This window comes from Prionailurus bengalensis, chromosome B3 (genome assembly GCF_016509475.1).
Source record: "Prionailurus bengalensis isolate Pbe53 chromosome B3, Fcat_Pben_1.1_paternal_pri, whole genome shotgun sequence".
NCBI lineage: Eukaryota > Metazoa > Chordata > Mammalia > Carnivora > Felidae > Prionailurus > Prionailurus bengalensis.
Window position 1 is genome coordinate 32492959 of NC_057355.1, and position 12942 is coordinate 32505900.

Consider the following 12942-nt stretch of genomic DNA (forward strand, 5'->3'; position numbering starts at 1 on the left):
TACCCGAGAACCAGCAGTGGGAGGTGCTCACCTCAAACGAGGTGACCCGTCTCAATGCTGGGGCCTCGGACTTTATAATAGGTGCCCTGGTTGGTGAAGAATGCCACATGCATTTCAGGGGAGGGCTCAGCACCCTACTTCATAGATAAGGAAATTAAGGTTCAGAGGTATGAAGGTCTTTGTCACAAGTCAGTAGTAGAGCTGGGAACAGACGTCAAGTCCTAACCTCCAGCCCAGGTTCCTCCAGCTGCCCCAGGGGCTGTGGAGCTCTAGGAATGACTGGCTGGCCAGGTGCTGAGACCCTGTCACCCAGGGGCAGATGGGCACAGTACACCCTGCAGGGTCCCGGTCCTCTGGAAACCTGTTTGCTGCCTCTCTTCTCAGTCTTTGGAGGTAGAAGATGGTGAAATCCTCAGGCCTATTTTTCATACAAGAAAAGTAAGGTCCAGAGAAGGTAAGTTTCCTGCTCAGAGTCACAGGGCAGAAGGAGGTCCCGGACCTGGATCTCTGATTCAAGTCTGGTGCCCATTCCACGGGGTCAGCCAACAACAGCAGGCTAGAGCTCCTTCCCTGGCATCAGCTTCTTACCACATTTCAGCTTCCACATCTGTAAATGGGGGCACTAGAAGTGGCCCTTAAGAAGCCCAAGAGCTGAGTCTTTGGAGACAAAGAAATTAGGTGATGCTTCCAGAAGTGGGAGGCATCCCATACACTGACCGAAAGCTTGGTTTTCTGGACAGCAAATTTCACTTTACCAAGAAGGAAACTGAGGCCAGGGAGGGGCTGCATGGCCACAGAGATCCAGTGGTTTAAGGACGGCGAGAGGGAGGAGATACAGGCATCCCACTCTGGCCTCAAATGTCCGGGAGGGAATCCTTCCTGCCAAGTACTGTGCCCAACCTGCTTCCACACACTTCTCGGAGAAAAAGCTTTCTACAAAGCCATTTATTTTTCCCAAAATACACCCCCAGTTAACAAAATTCCTCAGAGTCCCACATTTAAATTAGACATGCCACCTCTTCCGTTCCTGGGGAAGGAAGAAATGTCAGCGGGAGGACATCAGAAGTTTTCCGGAGGCTGGAGGCCAGCAAAGGACAAGCCAGGAGATGTCTTCCCAGCCCCAGAATAGCACCGTGGTCGGGGCGGGGGGGTGGGGAGGGAGAGGGGAAGAGCTGTGTCCCTGCGGCCCTCCTGCCCCATCCCCAGGCTTCACTTAGGCCTCTGCTCTTCGGGGTCCAGAGTGCCATGGCCACCTGCCCACCTGCTCACGCCTGGAAAGACTTTGGAAACCATCAGATTCTCAGGTCTAGCAAGAGGCTCTGCCCCTCTCTCCGGGTTTCTGCCCGCAGCCCCTGCTCTGGGTAAGGATTAGGGAGGGGGTGGGAGTGAGGTATCCAGGAAGCTGTGGGCACAGAAAAGGGGTACAGTAGAGAGCAGGGCAGGAGCCCCCACACGAGCCGCAGGCTGTAGCAGGCGGTTGCAGGTTTCCTGACAGTTCCCAGCTGAAGGGCAAGCTCCTTAGAGAAGGGGCCTGTCCTCTCACGCTGGGTCCCAGGTACCTAACACAGTGCTGACACCCCACGGAGGCTCAGTGACTGTTACTAGAATGGATGAACCAAAGGAAAGGAGGGGCAAACAGCGGGATAAAAGCTGACCCCCAGGGGGCCCACGCGGACACCCGGAGACCCAGTGTGACCAGCACATGCTTCCCGTGGAGGGGGAGCTCACGGGGCACAGCCCACGGCACCACGGAAGAGACTGGGCTAAGGGAGGTCCGAACGTGTCCCAGCACGTGACCCAGCACATGCGCCTCTGTGCCTCCACAGGCCCGGGGGAAGGGCGCTGTCTTCAGTCAGCGAGGGAGGGAAAGGCCGACGCTGGGGCCAGAGGAGGGGCGGGCAGGAGGGGAGCCGCCTCTGGACTCGAGGAGATGCTGAAGGCTCAGGGTCCCTGTCCGAGCAGACGGGCTCACAGGTGGGTGGAAGAAAAGGCTGAGAAATGATAACTAGTATATCAGGGCCCCTGGAGAACCAAGGCTGGGGGTGACTGTGTATCCTGTCTTTGGAGAAAGAAGGCAGAGCATCAGTCTGAATACTGAGTCCTTTGGAGACATAAAGGCAGCCAGATGGTCCGCGCAGCATATCCGTTGGAGAAATAAGGTGGCGGGGTGGTCTCTGTGTCATGTCCATAAGAAATAGGACAGTAGGATGATTTACGTATCATGTCACTGGAGAAATAAGGCAGCAGGATGACTTGGGAGTCACGTCCATCGGAGAAATAAGGCTGCAGGGTGGTCTCTCTGTCCTTTGGAGAGTGAGCAGGACCTGCCAGAGTGGGAGGCATCTGTCGGAGGCAGGGCTCACCCCGAGGCCCCAGTGCAGCCAGAGGTGGGAGCCCCCAGGCAGGGGCTGCAGCCCCCTGGTGCTCGCCGTCAGGCTATTTCTTGTCCATCATCTACATTTCACGATGGAAAGAAAAAGCAGGGGAAAAGGCATTAAATGCAGGAGTTCTGCTCTCGGGCCAGGCACATGGTCACACACTTTTGGGTGCGGAGTGTGTCTGGCGGTGGCCGCCGCAGTCTGACTAGCAGCTCCCTGTGCTACGCACTGCCCTGGAGGCCCAGACCAACCCCAACACGGGAGCTGAGCATCAGACGGACCATGAAGTGCCTGAAGGAGGCTGCCTAATCTTCCCCAGTCTACCCGCCCCACACCCTTCCCATCCACTGTCCCCTCTCCCTGGCACACGTGTCCCCTCCCATCACCACCTCCCTTTCTCTCCCCCTCCGTCATACCCTCCCCTCCACTAGCAAGAAATCCTTCCCAGCTCCCCCTCCCACACAGAGCTCCCCAAGAGCAGTGCTGTGGGGAACCTCCCTCCCTCTGGCTCTTGTCTCTACATGGGGGGCACCCAGTAGACTCACACCCTTGGCCTCGCCCCACTCCCCGACCTGAATGGGGAGCTTAGAAGGAGGACCAGGGCATGTGTGACCCTTCCGCTCCCACCCTTTGGGCTCCGTGTGTCCCAGGGAAGTAGTCTTCCCTTCCGGATACTGCCTCTGGGTTCACCCAGCGTGATCAGAGACTGGGGGGCCAGGCTGCCACACTCAGAGCAGGACCGGGCCATTCTGCAGCTCTCTTCCGGAACAAGGCTGACATGTTCATCTCCAGCTGCTCGATCCTTCTATGCCTCATTTGGTTCAGAACAACAGAGAGGCAGATCACTTATCTCCATCCTTCTGTACCTCAGCACAGGCCTCCATTACTGCCATGGAACATTCTACAGCATGTAAAAGACTTGCTTGACAGAGCACTTTTGCATTTGTCACCCTGCCTAATCCTATCACAACCATCTGTAAGTGAGGGGCTCATTCTGCAGATGAGGAAACTTCCTGGAAGGTCAGGGGCAGAGACTAGACCCAAGGTCTCCCCTCCCAACCCAGGGGCATCTACCTTCTGCACAAGGCTGCCTTCCTAAACACCTCTTACTGCCTTTCGTGAAAGTCTGAGTCTATGGCCCTCGTGTACATGTATTTTGTGCAGGTTTCGGAGGGCCCCATTGCCCCCTGCCTCTGGAAGTTTCCAGGGGCTATGTCCTTCCCCTCTCCCCTAAATGCAGGGGTGAGCCTCCAGGAGCTCAGTGAAAGTTTATTTCCTGACAGGGACACCAAGGAACCCTTAAGAAGATTTAAGTTTCCTTTAACTGTTAGCAACCAACTTGGACTTCTAGGCGGAAGCCATTCAGATCTACAGCGATACTGCACCAAGGAACGTTCTGTTCACAAGACACACACACAGATACACGGGTATCTCCACACAAACACACGTACTCAGATGTCGCTGTTGGTTACTTTCAGTAAGGATGAATCTCAAACTTACTTCTAACCAACCCCTTCTCGATGTAACCGCTGATGCCGTATAATATGAATAACGATGATTGTTAACATTGATTAACCACCTACCATGTAACGGGAACATGGCTGCCTGGCTGAAAACCGTATTTCCTAGCCTCTCTTGCGCTAGGTAGGCGTCGTGTGACTAGGCTCTGATCGATGGATGTAAACCGGAGTAACAGGAGCTATTTCTAGTCAAGCCCTAGGGAAAAAAACCTTCCTCCCTTTCCTCTTTCCCCTTCCGGAGGGGAGGGGCGCGGGGCCACAGGAGCTGGAGCAGCCTCGGAACCGGGGTGGAAACTCCGCGCGGAAGGAGGCAGACACCAACAAATGGAACCTGGCTCCAGGACATCAGTGGCCTTACGATCACCTAATGCTTAGACTGTTACAGGAGAGAGAAATAAATTCGTGTCGTTGTGATGCCTCTGTCATATCTGCAACCTATTAGAGCAGCCGGGACCTCGGTTACTCTGCCTGCTGCCGTTGCACCAGCGGGGAGTCAAGGCTGCTCCCCCAGGGAGGAGTCAAGGCTGCTCCCCCAGGGAGGGAGCCTCAGGTCACCAGGTGGTGAAAAGGTGATCACCACCCCCACCACCAAGGACCCTCCCCCAGCCTCCTACACACAGATGTGCAAACACACAGACACATGTTCTCAAGCACCACGTGTCTTTACCTTCTTTGCTTTCCGAGTGTTTCAGAGGCCGCAGGGCTGCAAAAAAGGAAGGGGCACATGGTGAGGGGGAACCACGGGAAGGGGCGGGGGACGGGGTCCCGCAGAGGGACGAGAGCTGGGGAAGAAGGCGGGCCTGGATGACTGGGAGAAGCTGGGAGGATGAGGGCCACGTCCCAGCACCAGGGGAGGGTCTTAGGCCACTGTCCCGAGCCCTGGCTCTGCTCTGTAGCCTGTCACTCCTGTCTGGGCCTCCGTTTTCTCCATCTATACAATGGGAACAGCTACCCTGCCCTCCAGTGAGCTGGAGACGTGGAAGGACACCGAGTTTGCCCTGCAAATAAGGGCCAAGTAAGAAGCTACAGGAGGCTGCAGACGATCCCAGGTGGGCCTGGGGTCATGCAGACCTGACACCGAACAAATCTCTAGGCCACCCTCTTCTCCCCACCCCTCCCTCTCTCAACTACATCTGCCTCTGAGCAAGAAAAATGAGGCCTGATCCCAGGGCTGTCTCCACACCAAAGGCAGAAAATTAATTGGCATAATTTGCGGCAGTCCCCAGGTGTCCGTCTCCTGCTCTTCCTTCCTCGGGGGTGGGGAGGGGACCGGTGTCAACTGGCACCAGCCCAAATGATTCAGCGGGAACCTGCCTCTCCCAGCCAGGAGCCCCAGAAGGGAGGGCGGTGAGGCCTGCGGGGGCCACGAAACACCAGTGCCTCGGCACCGGCCCCAAGCTGGGCTCCAGGTCTGTGTCCCCAAAGCCCCATCCCCTTTGCAGACCACCCATGTGTCTGGTCACTTGAAAGAGCTTCAGAACAGCCCTCTGGTGCCATCAAGGCAGCGTCGGGATAACACTTTACAGATGGGAAACTGAAGCCCAGAGCAGCAAAGCACTTTGCCCGAAGTCGCACAGCCTCTAACCAGAATGGGACTGTCTTAAACTGTTTGCCGACTAACACGACTCCAAGATATCGAGAGCACTTACCGGGCAGCAGGTATGGCACTAGGCCCTTTACATACGTTATCTCATTTAATTAACCCACACAACCTATGAAGGGAGGCAGTCATTAGGAGGAAACCAAGACTCAGAGATGGAGAAACGGAGGCCCGGAGAAGCAAAGTGACTTGCTCAAGGCCACCCAGCCTACAGGCTGGAGCTGGAACTTCAACCCAGGATGCCCTTCTCTTGAGTCCTCACTCTGCTGCTAGGAAGCCACCAGACCCCACGGCGCAGGGTCACTCAGAGGGGACCTGGCCCTGGTAGAAAGGCAAGGCAGGCAGGAACGATGCAGCAGCCCCTGGGAGGGAGTCTAGGGAAATCCAGATCCAGGCCTAACGCTAAGCAAAGACCAGACTCACCTGGGTAGGAGGCCACAGTCCATGAGACACTTCATCAAACCTCAAGTGAATGTGGCTCCTCCAGGTCCTAGAGTCCTCATCCTGTCCCTGTGTCCTCTCAGCCAATAAGGCCAGCTCTAAGCTCAGACTCACCTGTTTTGGATCCTTCTCCATCCCCGTCCTGGTCCTCGGCACCTGGAAGACAAGGACTCAGCGAACAAGAGACCTTCGCCACCCACTGTCACTACTGCACTTCCCCATCTGAGAGCGCCCACCGCTCACCCAGCCAAGCACCTTCCTCTCACCCCTCCACCCACCCACCCACCCACCCCATCACTCCCCCATCCACTCACTCGCCAAGCCCGTCCACCACCAGCCTCCAACATAAGCACCACCCACCTGTCTGTCCCTCCTCCTCCACATCTGCACCCTCCCTCCCAATGCCCAGCCAGCTCCCACCTCTCGCCGTCTACGTTCACGGTCGCCCCGGAAGCCTGTGCGTACCCACGTGCCACCAGCCGGCACCAAAACCCCACTCACTGGTGTGTGCTCACCTCCCACCATGCACCTGAGTGGTCATACTTACCGGCCCAGCTCAAACTACCTATCTACCAATGCCAACTCACCACCTGCCGGTCACCAAAGTCAACCCACACTGACCCCAGCCTAGCTAACGGCAGCTGCTTCAGACTCTGCCCACCAGGAGGCGGACACACCCTCGCACAGTGAGACCCGAAGTCATGCAGCATTCACGCACGTGTCACTAAACTTTCACGCTCTACACCCACACCGCCACTCGCAGACACGCTCATATGACCTCCACCCTCACCATTGCACTTGAGCCCCACAAGTCCCCACCACTCTCTTCCAGTCCCACTCACACCCACGCTCAGCCTGCCATATTCCCACCCTGAGAGGCAGGCTTGCACCTGTTCACACACACAAGCCATATTCAGCCTCAAGGTTGCACGCGTGCAGTCCGACCCCATGGGCACACTCATGCTCATTCTGTCACTAGGAAGCGACCTGCTTGTTGATGTCACAGACACACCCACATGCCCAAAGACACGTGTGTGCATGCACACACTCTCTCTCGCTCACCTGCATTCTCCTCCTCACAGCTCTGCTTGATCTTTCTCCAGCACACGAAGGCCAGGGCCACCAGCAGGGCGACAAGGCAGACAGAGAGCCCCACGGTCACCCACAGGGCCTCGGGAGGGAATGTCATGGGCTGCCCTGGGAGGGGAAGTGGGGAGAATGGGAAGAGACGGTCATGCCCAGCACCCATGGCCCTGAGCACAGCACACCCTGGGGCCACAAGGTATGAAGGGAGCTCCCACTCTTGCTGGGCTCCAGCACTATGAAGAGACCTCATTTCAGTCCCCACGCCCCTTCCCCACACACTGAGACACATCCAAACCCTGACACAGCCATGGCTGGTGTGCAAATGCTTCAACCCCGGCAGGGTTGAAGAGTCTGAAGTTGATGATGCTCTAGAACCTTCTACGGCTCCCCACTGACACTTGAATAATGCTTCAACCTTCTGGAGGACCTCTATCACGTGGCTACCGCTTACCCTCCCCCAGCCTTCCTTTCCAATTCCACTCCAGGAACCTCTGCTCCAGCCGAGCTGGTGTCCTGACCATTCTCTGCACAGACAACTGGTTCCTTCCAGCCTCCACACCACTGCTGTCAGGTTCCCCTACCTTAAAAAGTGCTGCCAAACTCTCACCTAGTTTAAGATTCCCCTCCTCAGGAGGACCCTCCCTGACTGTTCCAACCCCACCTGGTGATATGCCCCATCCTACAGATCAGGAGTCGGCAAATCATGGTCTGCGAGCCAGATCTGGCCTGTGGTCTGTGTTTGTACAGGCTGTGGGCTAATAATAGTTTTTATATTTGCAAAGGGTTACAAAAAAAGAAACAGGAGGCGCAGAAGGGGAAGGAAAAGCAGCAGCAGCAGCAGCAACAGAGATTGTACGTGGCCCACAAAGCCTAAAATATTTACTATGCAGCCCTTTACAGAAAGTGTTGGGGGAGCCCTGCACATAGATGGGGGTGGGAACTGAGGGTGCCCAGTGAGGGTTCTGGGTTTACCCAAGAGGAGGAGACTTGCCAGGGGAATGTTTCTGGGAAGCGTGGGGGCCCTCCTGTGAGCTATCTCGCAGCAGAGGGAAGGGCTTGAGGCGCCCGCACCTGGGTCAGCCCCAGCAGCTGTTCTGAGCACGCCAGCCATCCGCCCAGGCCCTGGGCCCGTGCTGGGTCCTGGGCAGAAGCCTTGGGGACATCAAATCTAACAAAAGACAGAGCTGCTTTCCTCTGGTCTCTGGAGACCCTGAGCGCCCAGGGCATCGGCAGTCTTGGGGGGCCAGCTGGTTCTGCAGAAGTCACTGTCATTGCAAAGAGCCGTGCCAGGAGGACCTTCAGCGAGCAGAGGCCCTGGCAGGGACACAGGCATGTGCAGCAGATGTTCCCTTCGGCCGGCATGGCTGGCAGAGCTGACACTCAGGACATTGCAAGCAAAGGGACACATCACCCAGGAGAGCAGGAGAGGGCAGCAGCTGACATGCAGGGCCAGGAAGGCTAGTCCACGAAGCCTGGGAAGGAAACCCCTGGGGATCCTCAGCGGGGCTCCTGTAGCAAAGGAGGGCACAGAGCCACAGAAATACCAAGGAGAGGGGAGGACCCCTTTCTACGTTCACCCCCTGACTGGTGTCAGTGCCTGGAACACAGGTCAGACATGCCCTCACTCAAACCGTAAAGAGCAGGGCTCAGACCTGGGTGTTGAGGTTCCATTTCCAGTGCTTGCTCCATAAAGCCCCCTCCATGCACAGCACATTCGACTTCACTAACCTCCAGCAGGTGTGGGAGAGACCAGGCTGGAGGACTGACAGCCTGAATCCCAGAATGTTTTACACAGCACAAAGCTGCCTGAAGTGAAATACAGGCCAAGGGCTCCAAAGTAGGCCAGACCTGCTCTTACAAAACCAGGAGGCTGGGTGGTGGGGAGAAGAGAAAATTAGGCTGAGAGGCTAAAGGTTGGATTCTGGTCCTGGCTCATCTGCTCACCGAAGAATGCTGGAGTCAAGGGCCACAGACCCCATGGATGAGTTTAGAGGGGCCATGCACCCTCTAAACGTCAATGCAAACTATTGTGTTTATCATGTATCCAATTTTCAAAGAGGTGCCTGACCCCCCCAAATAGAGCCACTTTGCCGGAAAGTTCTCTCTCCTCGCTGGGCTTTGGTTTCCTCATCTCTGAAATAAAAGCACTCTCAATGTTACCTACTAAAGTTTAAAATAAAGGTTTTTTTCCCCCTCCTAGGTGGGCTAAGCATTCTCCCTACAGTTCCACTTACACCCATAGACCCTTTCTGCACAGCGTGGCAAATATCCAGTTCAGCCCAGTGTGCCAATTATCAAAGTCCACCAATCCTTCAAGACCCTCTCAACTCCTGCCTGTCCCTGGAGACCTCTCCTGACTGCTCCAGCCCATTCTTTTTTTTTTTTTTTTTTCAACATTTATTTATTTTTGGGACAGAGAGAGACAGAGCATGAACGGGGGAGGGGCAGAGAGAGAGGGAGACACAGAATCGGAAACAGGCTCCAGGTTCTGAGCCATCAGCCCAGAGCCTGACGCGGGGCTCGAACTCACGGACCGCGAGATCGTGACCTGGCTGAAGTCGGACGCTTAACCGACTGCGCCACCCAGGCGCCCCTGCTCCAGCCCATTCTGACTCCTGACTCGTTTCTCAGAAAGCTTCACTTGCTCCGTTGACCTCACTCTACCTGGTATTTCTTATCTTCTCTGGAAACACACCAGGCAAGGGAAAGTCATGGGAAGGGAAAAGAGGACAACTAGACAGACAGAACCTGCTATCCTGACACCAGAGTATGTGGGGAGGCCCCCTCATCACACCCCGAGACACAAGGAGCACCCACTGATGTGGACACTACAGAAAGGGAGGGCGTTTGGGCTCGGACCCCAAACAAAACCCCAACCAGATAGAGGGAATCCCCAAGAGGGCGGCATCAATCTGGTGTTTGACCACATGGGGGCAGCAGAGATTTCCGCCCCACCCACAACTGCTGCCTGGGTTGAGAGCTCCCGTGTGCAAGAGCTGCCACGGATGGGGTGTGGGGGACTGACCACCTGGACAGGCCCAGCTGTCCCTCAGGGCCTCAGATCACAGCAACACCTTCCCATCGCCCTGCCTCGCCATGCCTTGTGTTTGCTCTGGAGCTCCCACTCACACCTCCAGATTCCAGGCAGCTACTCCCTCCCCCGTGTAAGAAGCACAAGTACCACCTAAGGCGTTCTTAGGAGGGCGAATATTACAAATGGCTTTTATCAGCTCGTTAAAGAAAGTCCCCTAAGGACTTCTTGGTGAAGAATCTGAGACAGCTGAAATGTACGAGAATGTTTTTAAAAAGGCTTCTGACCACCCAAACCTACCTAAATTGCAGCTCTCAATCTAGAAAAAAAGGCAGCGGCTCCCTCCATCCTCCCCATCTGTTCATCTGCCCACTACCTACCTGTGATGGTGACGGAGCCATGAGCGTCCTGCTGCAGCACAGGGTTGCGCACCAGGCAGCTGTAGGTGCCATTGGCGCCCAGCACCACCCTCAGGACACTCCGCACGTCGAATAAGCCCTGCTCATTGGCCATCTGCGACGTGGTCACGTTGCCGGTCAGGGGCGCGCCCTGCCCGTCCTGCCAGAACACCTCGGCCTCCGGGTAGCCCCGGTAGCTGGAGCACGTGATGGTCACCATGTCCCCGGGCCGCAGGTCCTTGTTGGGCTCCAGGGTCATGCTGGGCTTCGAGTAAGGAGCTGGAGTGGGGCAGAGGGCAGAGGGCAGAGGTCGAGGTAAGGCAAGGATGGGGATGGGGGTCCGCGGTGCAGGATAGGGCACCTGGAGGAACAGGGGTCATTAATGGGGCTTGAGTTATGTATGGGGTTCGTGATGGCACAAGAGGTAAGGGGCGGCGGGAAGTGAGGCGTGCATCCAGGGGAGGGCGCCCCCTCCCGGCGCTCACCCGCCACCTGCAGGCTGACTGCAGCGCTGCCGAAGTCCCGGATGCTCACAAAGCAGGTGAAGCTGCCCTCATCAGCTACCCGCACTCGCTGCAGCCTCAGGGACGCGTTGCCCTGCGCCAGCAGGTCGGGGAAGAGCGCGGTGCGGTTGGCATAGGCGCTGCCCTGGTCCCGGCCCTCGGAGAAGCTGTGCACCAGCTGTTTGGTGTCCGTCAGCTGCCAGATGAGGTTGAGCTGCGCCAGGCTGAAGTCGGGCTCGGGTGAGAAGGAGCAGCGCAGGGTGGCATCGGTGCCCACCAGGGCCACCACGGGGTCTTCGGGGACCTGGACCTCCACGGCGCCTGGGGGCGAGGTTGGGTAGGCGGTAAGGAGGGGCGGGGACGAGCCGGGGTACCAGCCCACAGCCTCACAGATCTCCTCCTCTATTAACTCCCAGTTCCTGGTCCATCTTCCCAGTTTCTCTCCAGACCCAAAAGCAGATTGAGTTTCCAGATTCCCAGACGTGGAGTCACCCTAATCTTATGACAAGAATCACAGCAGCTTGGCCTTGGCCTGATAATGCCTGTCCCCGGGGGCCAGTCCTAGGGCAGCATCCAACCCTAGCACAACCCCCCTCCCCTGAGATGGACCCGTTTCCCTCTCCTATCCGTACGCTCTCTGCTGAGATCTGAATGCTTCTCCATCCTTTCCAGAGGTTTCCTGAGCCTTGGAGTCAGGAAACCCGGAGAGCGGTAGAAGGCCTGTGGTGGTTGTCCTCACCCCCCACCACCAACGTGAGTTTCCCCGCCTCCCCATCCTGTTTATCTTTCCTGTTATCATTACAAGAATGCCACTGTTCTGGGAGACTGAAGACAGGGAGCGAGATTCAAATCCTGCAGCCCCTGCTGATAGGACCCAAACCTCCCGCCCCCACGGGAGATTTAAGCAAACGAAACCCAAAACCAAAACCAAAAACCTGTGGGGCTTCTCTGGGGCGTGATGGTGACGGAGCCATGAGCGTCCTGCTGCAGCACAGGGTTGCGCACCAGGCAGCTGTAGGTGCCATTGGCGCCCAGCACCACCCTCAGGACACTCCGCACGTCGAATAAGCCCTGCTCATTGGCCATCTGCGACGTGGTCACGTTGCCGGTCAGGGGCGCACCCTGCCCGTCCTGCCAGAACACCTCGGCCTCCGGGTAGCCCCGGTAGCTGGAGCACGTGATGGTCACCATGTCCCCGGGCCGCAGGTCCTTGTTGGGCTCCAGGGTCATGCTGGGCTTCGAGTAAGGAGCTGGAGTGGGGCAGAGGGCAGAGGGCAGAGGTCGAGGTAAGGCAAGGATGGGGATGGGGGTCCGCGGTGCAGGATAGGGCACCTGGAGGAACAGGGGTCATTAATGGGGCTTGAGTTATGTATGGGGTTCGTGATGGCACAAGAGGTAAGGGGCGGCGGGAAGTGAGGCGTGCATCCAGGGGAGGGCGCCCCCTCCCGGCGCTCACCCGCCACCTGCAGGCTGACTGCAGCGCTGCCGAAGTCCCGGATGCTCACAAAGCAGGTGAAGCTGCCCTCATCAGCTACCCGCACTCGCTGCAGCCTCAGGGACGCGTTGCCCTGCGCCAGCAGGTCGGGGAAGAGCGCGGTGCGGTTGGCATAGGCGCTGCCCTGGTCCCGGCCCTCGGAGAAGCTGTGCACCAGCTGTTTGGTGTCCGTCAGCTGCCAGATGAGGTTGAGCTGCGCCAGGCTGAAGTCGGGCTCGGGTGAGAAGGAGCAGCGCAGGGTGGCATCGGTGCCCACCAGGGCCACCACGGGGTCTTCGGGGACCTGGACCTCCAGTGCGCCTGGGGGCAGTGGGGTGGGGCAGTGAGGAAGGGTGTGGACACTGGGAGCCTCCCTAGCTCTCCTCCAGCTTCCATGTTAACCCCAGGCCGGTCCAACCCTCCGTTAAGGCCTGAGACCCAAAGTAACTTTATTATCTGTGGTCCCCATTCAGTCAGCGAGACTATATAGTAAGCACCTACTATTTGTCAA

The 12942-nt window shown here is 57.3% G+C and overlaps 1 protein-coding gene across 3 annotated transcripts in view; it reads right to left on the minus strand.

Moving 5' to 3' along the window:
• Positions 1 to 930: 930 nt before the first annotated feature.
• CD276 (CD276 molecule) overlaps positions 931 to 12942 on the minus strand; it is a 28273-nt gene continuing 16261 nt past the window's right edge. For all 3 annotated transcript variants that reach the window (XM_043555052.1, XM_043555054.1, XM_043555053.1), the window contains exons 3-10: positions 12414 to 12752; positions 11893 to 12207; positions 10940 to 11278; positions 10437 to 10733; positions 7002 to 7136; positions 6054 to 6095; positions 4566 to 4601; positions 931 to 2454 (exon numbers count right to left, since the gene is read on the minus strand). In XM_043555052.1, coding sequence (XP_043410987.1) covers positions 2432 to 2454; positions 4566 to 4601; positions 6054 to 6095; positions 7002 to 7136; positions 10437 to 10733; positions 10940 to 11278; positions 11893 to 12207; positions 12414 to 12752 — 1526 coding nt within the window. In that variant the 3' untranslated portion in view covers positions 931 to 2431. The remainder of the gene's footprint in view (positions 2455 to 4565; positions 4602 to 6053; positions 6096 to 7001; positions 7137 to 10436; positions 10734 to 10939; positions 11279 to 11892; positions 12208 to 12413; positions 12753 to 12942) is intronic.